This window comes from Labrus mixtus, chromosome 20 (assembly GCF_963584025.1).
Source record: "Labrus mixtus chromosome 20, fLabMix1.1, whole genome shotgun sequence".
Lineage (NCBI taxonomy): Eukaryota > Metazoa > Chordata > Actinopteri > Labriformes > Labridae > Labrus > Labrus mixtus.
In genome coordinates, this window is record NC_083631.1 from 8,485,625 (window position 1) to 8,500,377 (window position 14,753).

A 14,753-nucleotide genomic window follows, 5' to 3' on the forward strand; every position below is an offset into this window, starting at 1 on the left:
CGCTTAGTTGTCGAGTCAGATTGTTTGGACCGGTGAATACAGCTTTGTTTTTATATTTTATATTTAAAGTTTCACAGTGTTGCTGCCACAATATTTTGTCCAGAGACTCTTTGAATTCTGACTACTCCATGCAGTGGGTGTATTTTTGATTAGCATTGTTTTCTTTTGTAGGTAGCCAACTTTTCCAAGACATTTCTTGCAGACTCCAGTCTCACCTTCTGTGACGTGTTCACCATCGACAGTGGAACAAGGTTGGTCTATTTTAGTATCATTCATTTTCCTAGCTTAGTCTTAAACAGCTAATGTACATGCATGTTTGGTAAATTAATTTGCTGCCACATTAAATAACATCCAATATTTAGAAGCCAACAGCATATAGCTACTAAAGCCATTTATTTTAGCATTGTCCACACGTTTATGACAATGAGGATACATTCAGGATTGGTGTCTGACCAGGGTGTACTCTTCTTGTAAGCCCTGCTTTATCACTCAACATTTTTCTTTTATGAGTCTTAATCAATTCTTTGTCTTTAATATCGCTCTAATAAAATAATAAATAATAAAATGTTACGGGCACATTGTATCTGAATGCTCAACACTTTGCTTCTCCTAATTGCACTAAGTTAGGGTAAGACATCAAGATCAATCTTTATTTCCAGGACAAGCTGATATAGGGTACATGTTGTGTTCAGAACTCCACTATTTCACATTTAGCATGTGAGGCTGGGGGCTGCTCGCTACAACCACAGCCCTCTGCTGACGGCCACTGGGCAGTTTGTGGTTGAGTACCTTGCTCAATGGTGCCTCATGAGTAGTTGTAGGAAGAATATTTCTCCTATATGTGTGAGGATGTTTGGTTGTTACTTGTCCCTGGTTTATGTTGACACTGCAAAGGGGTCAAGCAAGGACCCAGAGGGAGGGGGCTTGGCATTAGAGGATGGAAGGGGAATGGCGGTGTTAGACAGGGAGACACTCTTAAGACAGCCTGCTGGGCATGGTGTCCTGCTTTCCTGTAGCTGGTCCCTTGGCACTTAGACTGGCAGCAGCATGGAGGGACTCCATCCCAGCAACAGCGTCATAGATTTGGGCTGGGAGCCATGGGTTCCCTAGTCAATCAGGGCACACACAGTGCCAGATCACTCTAGAGGTAGCCAATAGTAAGCCTTGGTGTGCTTAGTGTCATCCCTCCCAGATGTGAATTCCTTTAGACCCACAAGGTACACAAATGCAGACACAGACATGCAGTTGTAACTCAAAGACAGAGTGTGCACACATTGAAAATAACTGTATGTACAGGTACAGGAAGGGTAACAAAAACAGTCTCTGTTTTTCAAGTGAATGTACTCCTGTGTCATAGCATTTATTCAGTCCAGCTCAGAGCGGACAGTATCTTGAAATGACTTCACAACTTCCGTTGCACATACAGGACACAACCCACTACTTCTGTATGTGGAGCTATGTCTCACTCTTGTGGACAATCTGAGTATTACTGGAAAACAGCATTATTAGCCTATCATCAGGGAACATTATTTACATATAAAACATTTCTTATAATAAAATCAAAAAGCAATTACTGGCAATCTTTGTTTCCAATTTATGAATATTTATTTTCTCAATGCACAAATGATACAGGATTTGTTTTCATGACATTGGTAGCATAATCTCAAAAGAATTGGCATGTAGAAAAGTAACAAGATGTAAAACAGTGGAAAGGAACATAATGATGGGAGCATTTCTTATCCCATTTAAAGATTAACAAGACCAGATACAATCAAAAATCTCCAGAAGTTCACTTTTTGATCTTGAAAGTTGATCTGTTCCTGTGATCGCCATCATTTAGTCTAAAAGGGAAAAAAAGGTTTAATGGTTCTAGATGTGGGACTTTTTTTATTTTAGTAAAAGACTTCAATTTAAACTCCCAAAACACTTAAAATTACTGGAGTAATCATTAAAAAAATTCAGAGATGTATAGATAACTCAAGAGATATGAAATACTCTGCTAGAAGATGAAATCTAAATACCAAGGCTGTGTCCGAAATCACTCCCAAATTCACTAGTGAACATGCCATTTTTGAAGTCCGAATTCTAAGTGAGCATGATCATACCTTTATATAATCCACTCATTGTATCCCACAATGCATTGCAAAAGTAGTGCACAGATACACAAATGAATTAGTTTTGGTGCACTAATGTTTCATTATATCAAAAATTCTATATTTTATATTTATTCATTATTTATGACTGTTTTGTGAAAATACACTCAGTATAATACAGGGGCGGCGGCTGTGGCTCAGTTGGTAGAGTTGTCGCCTCTCAACCAGAAGGTCAAGGGTTTGATCCCCAGCTGGGCAACAGTCAGTGGCAAACAAGTAGTGTCCGAAAGGTTTTTTAATATTGCTGAGTGAGTGCACTATATAATCCACTAGCTTTAACTCACTATGTAGTGAGTAGGGAGTAGGGAATGAGTGTGTGATTTCGGACACAGCCCAAAACTACTAAAACTGCTGTTGCTTACCTTAAACAGGGTTGCAAAGACACCATAGACGATGGAAATGAGGAAAAAAACGAGAAATGTGAAAGCCATAAACCAGCCTTCCTCATCTTTGTCTTGGATCCTTTCAGCATACATAATATTATCCAAAAAATCACAGCTCTCCAATACGTCTGTGAAAGAAACGAAAGGAGATTTGTTAATAAATAGCTATACAACTAACTGTTACCAAAAGGACAATAATTATCAACTGATAAAAGTACACAACAGTTACAGTTTCACCTCAGCTGAAGGTTACATGGAAAAGGTATTTTATATTTTCACCAGGAGAAGCTTGCTTATTTTTGTAGTATCCACTGAAGTGAATTAAAGTATTGATTTTATAAATGTTTTTTTTTTCTGGCATTTTCTTTCTTTATTGATAGGACAGCTGAAGATAGATGGAAAACATGGGGAGGAGAGTGTGGGGTAGACATGCACCAAAGGGATGGGGCCGGGACAAGAACCTATGACTGATGTGTCGAGGATAAAAGCCTCTGTACATGTGGCACCCGCTCCACCAGCCAAGCCGACCAGCACCCTGGAGCACATATCAGTTTAGTAATTACTTTCTGAAAAACGAGTGAAGTCAAACTTGATCTGGGTTTGTTGTCCTGAGCTCTGTGTTCAAACGGACAGGACTGTGCGTCCTTCAGCTTGTTTGTGTAACTCAGAGGCTCAAACATGTCTCATACATGTTTTTTTACGTGTACCCGTCCCTCTCCAACTGTTAGCCCTGCCACCAGAAGCAGTATGTAGAGGCATAATGGTGAAGTGTCATTGCAAGAGTACAACTAAAGGACATCCAACATACTTTCTGAACTGAAGAACAAGCTTTAATACTTTAAAGAATAATAACAAAAAGAATAATCTTTGGGCTTGCATATCAATACAGAGAGAGTCTTATTAAGAGAGAGTCAAAACACTAAAGGAAGGGTGTGGGAGGAGGGAAGGTAGTGCACTGAGGAAGTTTGATTTTTGTCTGAGAGACTGGTGCTAAAGTGTGACATCTACTGGTTTGAAAGTTACATAATATACCTTTAAACTCAGGTTCTGTTCCTTAGTACAAAAATGTCTATTTTCAACCCAAATGTTTGGAGTGCTAGCACACTGTGTAATTCATCATAAGTTATAAAAGGCATGAGATACCAAGGAAGCCTCCAGTACAAATTATTGGGCACAATACAGTTTCACTACAGTATAAAGAATAACATCATTGATCTGCAGTCCTGCTTGATCTATAATAAACAGCTCACCAAACACATCCTTTATACTGCTTTCAAGGGGCATTTCGGATGACTCATGTCTGACAACGCAAGAATATGTGGACTCCTCGTGCACAGTTTTGGTTATATTTAGTCTGCTGCTCATTGAATAAGTGCTGCTCCCGGTGTACTTCCATGCAGGACTGTTAGTGTAGCCAGTTGAAGGGAGTCTCTGGCCATCTTTTTTCCAGTACACTATTATGTTGGATGGGAAAAATTCTGACACCAGGCAAGTAAGTGTGAGGAAGTGTGATGTGGAAGCCTGAGAGGCACTTGGTTGTATAATCTTCACTGTTGGTGGACTGGTGTCTAGAAAAACACAGAAAACACAGTTATCACTTGAACCTAATTATTTTTGCACAGCCAGTGTAACTTATGTTAAAATTATAGTTTATTAATCCCGTGTTTTAATGTAAGGCTTGACTTTTTGAGCTATGCTGAACCATTTTGAAATTGACAAATGGCTATAAGCGATGAGAAAGAGGTAAATCCATGTCTTAATGTATAGCTACCTTTGCATTTCTTTATATGGTCCTTGTAGCTCTGTTTGGAACATGGATGCTTTCCCTCACATGACACGTTTTTATAAGAGTTCCAGTCCTCTGCTGACACGTTAAGGAAGCTCCGCAAAGTTTCTGTACCGTTGCCGAGACTCACTGGTGGCTCTATATGGGCACGATGGGTATATGTGTTTCCATCTACTTTCCAGTTGATGGAAATATCTTTTAGAAGAGGGCCAACCAAAAGGCAGGTGACAGTCACTTGTCCCGTGTTCTGATTCTCCTGGAGTGGTGGTCCCTGAATATAGACCCCAACTGATTGAGATGATGCGGGAGTAACTAAAAAAGACCATGACATTAATGAAAAAACAATAATATGAATGATTGACTTGAAGGTAATTCACTTACACTTCAGTCAACTATTTGATCATGGACTGTGGGGGCTCATTTTACCTGAACAGAGGCTGATCTCCTGTTGAACATCTTTCTTCAGAATTCTGTCAGAGACTTCACAGGTGAAGTTTTTCCCCGTTTTCCACTCTTCTTGAGGGACAAGAAGTTGACTGGTTACTGCCACACGTCCACCTGCACCCATGCTGATGTCATAGGTCGAAGGAGATTTTTGCTGGGACTCAGAAGACCATTTGATTTGAGGGTCAAAGCCCCATCCAGAGCACGACAGTCTCTGTTGTCCAGACTCTTCACCTGGGACCAGAAGGAGCTCCACTGATGGATCCACTAAATAAGAGATGAAACAATGCATCAGACAATCAAGCTATCTTAGATGGAAAATTATAACGGATTAAATTACCTATTAAACTATAATTATTAAGTTATAGTTGGAAGAATTGGTCCTCTCACCAAAGATAATGCCAGTAGAGTTTGATGTAGAACTGCCAGAGAAACCTTGGCTTACTCTGCAGTAGAAACTTGTGTTTTTCTTCCAGTGATTTTGAGGCACAGAGAAGAATCTACTGATTGAATGTGGTCCTGGGGTTTGAGGAAGATCAACAAACTGTTTGCCAATAATAGCATTCGTATTAGTCTGTAAGGTGACAGATAGATCCCTGGAGTCGGACTGTGTGATGTCACACTCCAGCACAGCACTGTCTCCCTTCAGCAAATGTGGGAGAGATCTTCTGATCTGAATCAATGGAGGTCTTACTGCAGGCCCTTTATTATGCAGAAAGAGAACAAAGCAGAATTACATTTAAGGCACTAAATTCATCACAATACCCCATGAAGAGGCGTAAGTAATATTTATGGCAAAAATAGTTTTTAATTTGCTGAGCCTCTTTACCTGGAACAAATGTAACTTCAGTAGAAGAGAAGCAGTGATGTTCAGCCTTACATTTTAGATTCTTCAGTCTTTGCCAGCTGCTTGATGAAACTGTCAGAGTGCTTATTATATGACTTGCATTAGTGACCTGGTTGATGTGTTCTTTGGAGGGAGAGTCATCATCCAGCCTCCATGTCACAGTGGCATCAAAAATAGTGCAGACTGAACATGTTGCCTCAATGTCTGACTTTGCCTCCATTACCGTCTTGAAGCTCGGGGTTTGTAAATGCATGGCAGGAGTGGTGCTTGGAACGACTGCAGAAAAACAATCATTCAGTCTTATTAAAACTGCTCAATGTGCTAAAGCAGGCCTTTAAATGAAAGTGTCCAGGGAATATAAGTAGCTTTCATATTTTGTGCCACACATACTTACTTTGACAGACACTAATTGTCTTTGTAAATTCAATGTTGTTGTGAATCGCCTTGCATGTATAGCTTGAGCCTTTTGCCCACTCCTTGCTGTTTGGCTCAATCTCACTGCTAAAACTAAATGTTTTTTTCACTCCCTCCACGGTCTGCAGCTTCCTTTCGATTGGATTAATCACTAGAGGGTTGTTGTCCAGCTTCCACTCCACACTCAGTTTATCTGGAAAGAATCCACTCAAGGTGCAGATGAGTCTGACCCCTAAGGCTTTGAATTCACCTTCCCAGACAGGTTGTAATGTGATGTTTGGAGATACAACCAGCGGTTCTGTAGTACAGAAGATAATATTTTATGACTTGCTTCCTTCTATTACATGTTAGCATAAAAAAACAATATGAGCTGATTTCATATAACCATTGATACATACCTCCAGATAATCAGGTTTGTCTCAATACTAAGTGTAATATCTTTTTTTCAGGCTAGATGGCAGAGTTGTACCTTTAAATTGTATCTTAAAAGTTATTTGGCGATAAGGCTGGGAGTCTGTTGCACAGATGTGGCGGTATGACAGGGCAGAGGGTTCAGGGTAAGCAGCAGGCGGAAGCATTGAGTAACACCCAGCTCTCAAAAAAGCACCAAATTACAGAAGTGAAACAAAGACAAGAGCAACCGTGCATCACAGAGACCAGGTGTGAGGTGTGGTTATGCCAGTAAAAGAAACAGAACTAACATTTAAATATCTCATATCATTTTACATGCATGATTAAATAGGTTTCAAACTTTGCTAAAGGTTTAATAATAGATTCAAGAACATAAGCAACTGTAAGATGTTCGCATTCATGGATTGAATCTCTCATGGGTTGTTCATTAAAAGATTCTGGAAAAGTCATTAACAGAAATGCAATTTATTACTTGAAAAAACAAATCACACAAATGCAGATTGCTCAAAACAAGACATTGTACAAATAGGATTATTATGTGACAAAAATGTTCGTGGTGGAAATGATAGATAGTACAGTTTGAAAAAGAGAAAAATATTGCAGTTTCAATGTCAATGGTTAATATTTTAAAAACATCATAATGACATGGTTTTTTGTAATAAAATAAAGGACAAAGACGGTTACTTACATGATACTCTGAATGTATGCAAAAACACTGTGAAAAATACATTCTACAGAAAGTTCACCTCATTTAACCTGAAAAGACAAAGAAAATAAACGTTGATCATTAAAAATACACCACAATGTTTACATCCCTGCAATTCAGTTAGGCTTACTGCATCATAAAATACCACATAGAAGACTTGCCTGACCTCGTCATAACAACGCCCTCCATAAATTTAACTTAAACAGTGTACAACAGTACAATAAAGTATTACTTTTGGATTTCAAAGGGGCTCTTGGTTATTTTTAGTGAGATCAACATCTGTTTAGTGTGAGCAAAATTTAAGTTTTTACAGTATAAAAGCTTTACAAATGAATTGTATCAGGTTTAAAATGTTGAACTTTGTGAATTCCACAAGTTTACAGAGTAGAACAATTTTATTGTTGTTCTTCGTTAAGCATCTCTCAGTCTATACACTGTAAGTCTAATGTATTATTTTCACTATTTCAGTTGAGCCTGCAACCCTCTGTAACGTGATTCTGTTTTAATGTTACCCCCTGAACAATTACCATAAATTGTTGAGATTTGGCTGCAATCACTTTTTGAATGAATCTTCAATAAAAAAGTGATATGCGAATGATAGTGTAGTCGATGGTAAATATTATTTTAGTTGGCTTTAGAGTGTTTAGTTAAATTGTAAGACAACACCAAGAGATTCAGCGTTCTTTTCTTTCTGGTTAAATTAAATCCATGCATGAGGGTTCATTACCTTGAAAGCAGTGGTTGCAATGGTGAAAAGCAGAGTAATGAGGAAGAGAAGGATGAAGGTGAGGGCAGGTTCGGCCATGTTATCTTTTTCTGCCTCCAAAGCGTCGCTCCATTGTGTGAAGTCTGGATGAGGTTAAAAACAATTATTGAGTTAATACGTACTCTACCAACTTTGAGACAATGACCTAATTCTACTAATGTCTAAAAATCTATTAATTTACCTACTAGTAGTGTTTGGTCAAGACCACACTACCCTAGACCAAGACACACCCGAGACCAGAGTGCTCAGAGGCCGAGACAAGACCAAGACATTTAGGGATCAAGACCGAGTCAAGACCAAGACCATGGCAGGGCAAGACCGAGAAAATGAAAAATCATCTTCTTGTGTGCAGGAGGCATGTCACTCACGCAGACCGTAACTCCATGAAGGTTGCGTCCATAACCGTGGCTAGAAATCTTATTAAGAATGAAGGAATTTAAGAATTCTTAAGAATTCTTTAAGAGACAGTTTTGGTCTTGACTGGTCTTGATTTAAAATCTGGAGTCCGCCCAGTCTGAGACCGAGACGAGACAGAGTAAAAATGTTTTAGATTCCGAGACGAGACAAGAAAAAAAAAAAAGTGGTCTTGAGACCAGTACTACAACACTACCTACTAGGTAAATAAGTTTCATAACCTTTGCGGTAAGAGTGGATTTAATCAGTTACTTAGTCCCATAGATGACAATAAATCAGTAAAATACAGTACTGGCGTCTTTCTTGTCATAAATGTCATGAACAGGAGATCATATTCATTAAAGTGGTGTCTTGTTGATCTTGAATTGCTTTTGAAAGACCCCACTATTCTTTGTGTGGCTTGTATGACTTAGCTTTTGAAGCAGTTTGTTGGTCATTTAACGGCAGTACCCCGGAGCTGGAGTTAGACCTCAAGCAATCATCTCATGTTTGGGGTGCAAGACCCAGAAGATTAAACATGACGAACACACAAAGACGAGTACTACACACACTGTGAATGCATATCTACAAACAAATAGTGTAATATGTTAAACTTAACTGGTCTGAACTCTGTAAGTGGTTGTGTTATTCTACTGAATACAGTACCTTTTAATTATATGTATGCAGTTAAGTATAAAGTTGATACTTTATTGTTATTGCAAACAATGCTATGAATCCAATTTGCTGATTTGTTAACCTGATTTTTGTTAGGATAGCACAGTGACAGTACACATACAACGGACATGTAGCTTGAAATACTGAGTAAGTAAAGACGGGACAGCATGCAACATAAATCAACAAGTTCAACCTTTTTTTTTGTTTTTATTTTGCATTTAAAGACAAACACAATGTCAAATCACAAGCAACAAACAACAGAAGACAGATGGAGACAAAAAAACATCTACTGGGCCTTGCACGTTTCAGGGATGTTCATGTTGAGGTTGACCAGGTTGATGTTTTGAGAGGTTTTGGACCCAATGGACCTGACAATAGCTTTAGTTGTGTTAGTCAGAGACTCGTGGTATACTACACAACTAAACACTGCATCACTCTTGTTCCACTGCTCGAAGCTGAGGGATAGCTGGCTATATGCCGAATAAGATCCTTGGTTTTCTACAGGTTCTGTGGTATGGAACCCGAACTTTGAGTCTGCTTTCTCGTCATCAACAAGCCAAGACACATAAACCTCCTTGGGGTAGAAGTCTTTCACATAGCAAGACAAGGTCACCATTTCTTTTCTAGTATGTTCTAACGGAGGCAGCATAAACACTGATGGACGCTGAGTCAGTCCTCCTGCAAGCATGAGAGAACAATTAAACCTTCTGTCAAAAATTTGAGAACATACTTTTCTAATGGAAATCTCTCCTACAAATCCAACTTAAAAAGATCACTGATATTTGATAGATATTACAGCATCAACACACAGAATTTTAGTGCATGACTAATAGTGTTCTTACCAATATTCCTTTCAAGCTGTTTCTTGATGGGGTCAGTATACTCCGAATGTACAACATTACAGAAGTGCTTTACCCCACGGCTCCAATCATCAAAGGAGATTTCAAGGGGAAGGCTGAATTTGCCTTTACCTCCTTTGCTTCTAGTTGTTGAGGCAGCAGCCATGTCCTTCCCTTGCTCGTCTGTCCAATAAATCTTGTCTGCAGAGACCTTATTTACCGTGACCTCACACACTATTGTTCCTTTTCCTTTTGAAAACAAGTCATCCATTGAAGGGCCTTTGATATTTATATCCACATCTACCACAGAACATCCGGGACCTTTAGAGTGAGACATAAGGGAGAATTACTGAATAGAAATGGCTGAAAACCAATGGAAACAAAAAAGGAATCTGAACACAATTTACTCAAAGTGCATCATTTACTCACATGTAATACCAGTTCCCCCGTTGCTCCCATCGTTCATATCGTTGCTCACAGAAGCATTCTTGTACACTGGACCTTTCAAACCTTTCCCCTTAAACTCGCATACATACTTGGTGTCTTGAGTCCACTCGCTGGCTGGTACTGTGAGGAAACTTGCTGCACTGTACAGAGTTCCATTCTCTGTCTTTTTTTCTTTGGCAGGAGTTTGGTCCACATATGTGTCGTGGGGGATTACCCCATCGTTTTTCAGCCATTTGAACTCGTACTGCTTTGGTGCAAAATCTTTGGCAAAGCATGAGAAGGAAACCTCCTCTCCCCCATCATATGAGGAAAACACTTTAAGAGTTGGCTCCTTATAAATCGGCGCTGTAAAACAAAGATATACACAAATATATGTTTGCGCAAGCAGGGAATAAAACGTACAAGGATATATATGCAGAAGCAATATTTTCAAAATGCAGTCGAGTTCGAAGTTAACTTAATTTGACTTTTTGACTTGTGGCTTCTCCTCAAATTTACACTTTTAAACGGAAAGACTCAGGAGGAAAGAATAACATTACTAAACAGCAGAGCTTGAATGCTCACTTCTGCATATATATTTACTGCTCCAGCAAGCAAACATGGATCAACCCAAAACTTAATTATCAGCATACAGGTCAATCTATCTGCATAACTTTAATTATGCAGATGGATAGAAACAAGCATGGCACATTGCAATGCTGTGATTGTAGACAGGTGCAGAGGATATGCAGAATATTAGTAAGGAGTAAAATAGACCGAGTCAGCAGCGGAATATGCATGAGAAAGTGTCAACCTTCTTATTTCACCTCACTCTTTCGTTTGCACGCCAGATTCACTAATTATTAAAGTAAAAAATATGAAAGGATATTTCCCAATATCTCACATTAAAACAGTGTTTTTTGTTGATTTTATTATCTTTTATGTTTCAAATTCTTTTGAAATTGAGTATATTTCTGTAGTAGACTGACAGAATCATGTTAAAGAAATTCAGTTTTGTTGAAAAATTACACCAATAACTTAAACATTTACTTAATTATTACTCTTATTATTATTTGCAGTAGAAGTTTTTGTAGTAGTATTGTAATTATAATTATTACAGAAGTATTGTAGTACTTTCTAAGTGTACAGTAAAATACATATCTTTCTAATCTACATGATGTAGATTATTTTATAGGCAGATTATTTGTATTTATTTTATATCTTTATTGCATTTTTCATAGTAACATTGTAATATTAACATATTCTATATTTATTTAACACAACCAGATATATTAATTGATTTATCTGAATTAATTAAAATATTCGTTCTAATTTATTAAATATGTCCTGACACATTTTACAGATCACAGTGAGCCTATCAAGTACGACCATTTTTACTGCATGTACATTTCTATCAATGCAAATTTAAACAATATAAAATGAGTTTAAAAATGCATGATAATATATATTATCATCTCTGCCATCTTAACCTGCTACATGTAAAAATCAGCTGCTATAAGGTATTTATATGACTTAGCAGAAGTCTTACTTGTCACGATGAAAGTCCCCTCTCCGTTTCCTGCTATGTTTGATGCGATGCATTTAAAGGGCTGCTTTGCGTCCAAGTCCTCCTTGTTCACTTTGATTTGACTGATTCCTGTATAAACACCACTCTTCTCTACTGGAGGATACTGGATGAAGTCCGTAAAGGCAGTTCCAGCTTTGCTCCACGCGTAGGTCACCGAGGAGGGCGAGAAGCCGGTGGCAAGGCAGCCAAGAGTGACGGTGTTTCCAGTCTGAGACCCGCATTGTATCAGAGGAAACACGGTTGGTTTGGATGAAGTGGCTAAAAAAGAAAAAAAGAAAAGAGCAGAAAAAAAATACTGAAATGAAAATGAATCATTAAAGAAATTTGTTATTAAACTTAAATCACACATGAAGAGAAGTCGGCTCACTTTTAACAGATGGCTTAAAGCATTGGATTGAAGAATACATTTTGACACCTTTACCTGATGTGGAAACTACGCTCCATACAGTTCTTCCATCTCATCTGCTATCTCTCTTTTTTACATGTTATTGTTTGAACTAACTTTCACCAGTAATATGATTTTTGTGGTTTTCATATGTTTGATTTTTTTGAAGTCTACAACTTCGACTACAACCGCTCTTAGTTATATTTTAGACTGAATAGATGAAGATGTAAATTCTTTGAATATACGGCAAATTATTTAGTGGCAATTTTTTGTTCTTGACATACTTTTATTTAAATCAAGCAAATAATTTAGGAATTCAATTATTCTTAACTGATGTAACGGTTAAAGTTGTACCTTTTCTCCAGTAGTCAAAAGAAGTAGAATAGTTACTTCAAATATAAAAAGGGCTAAGTCTGCTTATGTTTTGTGCACTACCAACGGTTCTTGCAAACTTAACTTACTAAAAACAATCGACATTGCATCTTCTTACAAAGTTACTGTTCAACTACATGAAAGTACCCTACTTTAAAAGTGACATTTAAATCTGAAGTATCACTACTTTAAATGTAACTTAAAAAATGACATTTTGCAGTGCAAATCTTACCTGATGTCACCGTTACCATTGTGCCTTTACCCCAGTAGTCAAAAGCATCCCAGTTATCACAGTAAAGAAAGTCAATAAGGACTTGTCACAAAAACCTATCACTGTAATGTCCCACAACCTCTTGTTGAATATTTTGGTGTCGTCAACAGTAAATAATTCTAAGTAAAATATGCATCTTTGAATAGCATAAAATGTAAACCGAACTCTAAACTCTTTACCCGGCTACAAAAATGAGTTAGCCGTTTTATTGCTGGCCACTTTCCCGTGACCACATCAAAAAGATAACATTGCATCAGTAATTGAATAAGACATTAAATTCAGAAATGTTAAAGATACATACCTGAAGTTACAGTGACCATTGTGCCTTTACCCCAGTAGTCAAAAGCGTAGCCCCAGTTATCACAGTGAAGAAAGTCAATAAGGACTTGTCACAAAAACCTATCACTGTAATATCCCACAACCTCTTGTTGAATATTTTGGTGTCAACAACAGTAAACAATTCTAAGTAAAATATGCATCTTTGAATAGAAGTAATCTAAAACTGAACTCTGCAGCCAGGAGTTTGAAGTCTTTTGCAAACTCTTTACCCGGCTACAGAAAACAGTTTTCTGTTTTATCGCTGGCCATTTCCCGTGACCACATCAAAAAGATAACATTGCATCAGACATTGGATAAGACATTAAATTCAGAAATTTTAAAGATACATACCTGAAGTTACAGTGACCATTGTGCCTTTACCCCAGTAGTCGAAAGCCCAGTTATCACAGTATAGAAAGTCAATAAGGACTTGTCACAAAAACCTATCACTGTAATATCCCACAACATCTTGTTGAATATTTTGATGTCAACAACAGTAAACAATTCTAAGTAAAATATGCATCTTTGAATAGAAGTAATCTAAAACTGAACTCTGCAGCCAGGAGTTTGAAGTCTTTTGCAAACTCTTTACCCGGCTACAGAAAACAGTTTTCTGTTTTATCGCTGGCCATTTCCCGTGACCACATCAAAAAGATAACATTGCATTAGACATTGGATAAGACATTAAATTCAGAAATTTTAAAGATACATACCTGAAGTTACAGTGACCATTGTGCCTTTACCCCAGTAGTCAAAAGCGTAGTCACAGTTGGACAATATATTAACCACGGCATACAAAAACCTGTTCTCAGGAATCAAGATATTTAACGGTTCGTAATTTTTAATATTATCTAACCTTTTGCATTTTTATATTTACCTCTACAAGTATCAACTCAGAAAAGGCATGATTTCCAATACAAAACACAAATAACATACAGTATTCAAGGTGTCTCAATTAAATGTACCCCAAAATACGAAATCTGATTTAAAAACAAAATATACAAAACAAGCAGTTGACTTACCTGATGTGACGGTCACCATCGTTCCTTTTCCCCAATAGTCAAAACCACCGTCACAGTGAAATAAGTCGACACATTCAGCATACAAAAACACACCATAACGATGTTTTTCATGCTGCTGAGGGCTAAATATGTTAAATAAAACAGTAGTTTATAATTTCTTAAATATGAGGACAGAAAGAGCCTTTTTTACCTGTTGTGACGGTCACCATCGTTCCTTTCCCCCAGTAGTCAAAGTGGTAGTCACAGTGTAATGAGTTAACACATTCAACATACAAAAACAAGCACCATGAAGATTTTCCTCAAGCCACTGAGGTCTAAATATGTTAAATCAAACAGTATATTATAAATTCTTAAATATGAGGACAGAAAGAGCCTTTTTTACCTGTTGTGACGGTCACCATCGTTCCTTTTCCCCAGTAATCAAAACCAGTGTCACAGTGTTATATATCACAGCATTTATCATACAAAAAGTGAACCAACCACTGAAGTTGTTATCTAAATTTGTTTGTCATCACCGCAATTTCATTATGAAGATTAAACGTTTTTTTACCTGA

At 37.6% G+C, this 14,753-nt stretch overlaps 2 gene segments (V, D, J or C); both read right to left on the minus strand.

Moving 5' to 3' along the window:
* Positions 1 to 1,582: 1,582 nt before the first annotated feature.
* Positions 1,583 to 6,526, minus strand: LOC132995283 (Ig mu chain C region secreted form-like). The segment is given in 8 exon segments: positions 1,583 to 1,841; positions 2,516 to 2,664; positions 3,787 to 4,104; positions 4,308 to 4,634; positions 4,749 to 5,033; positions 5,157 to 5,468; positions 5,596 to 5,889; positions 6,008 to 6,526. Coding segments are annotated over 7 exon segments (1,671 nt in total).
* A 2,639-nt stretch (positions 6,527 to 9,165) lies between these two features.
* LOC132995330 (Ig mu chain C region secreted form-like) lies at positions 9,166 to 14,475 on the minus strand. The segment is given in 5 exon segments: positions 9,166 to 9,656; positions 9,821 to 10,138; positions 10,256 to 10,609; positions 11,793 to 12,089; positions 14,390 to 14,475. Coding segments are annotated over 5 exon segments (1,380 nt in total).
* Between the last annotated feature and the right edge of the window lie 278 nt (positions 14,476 to 14,753).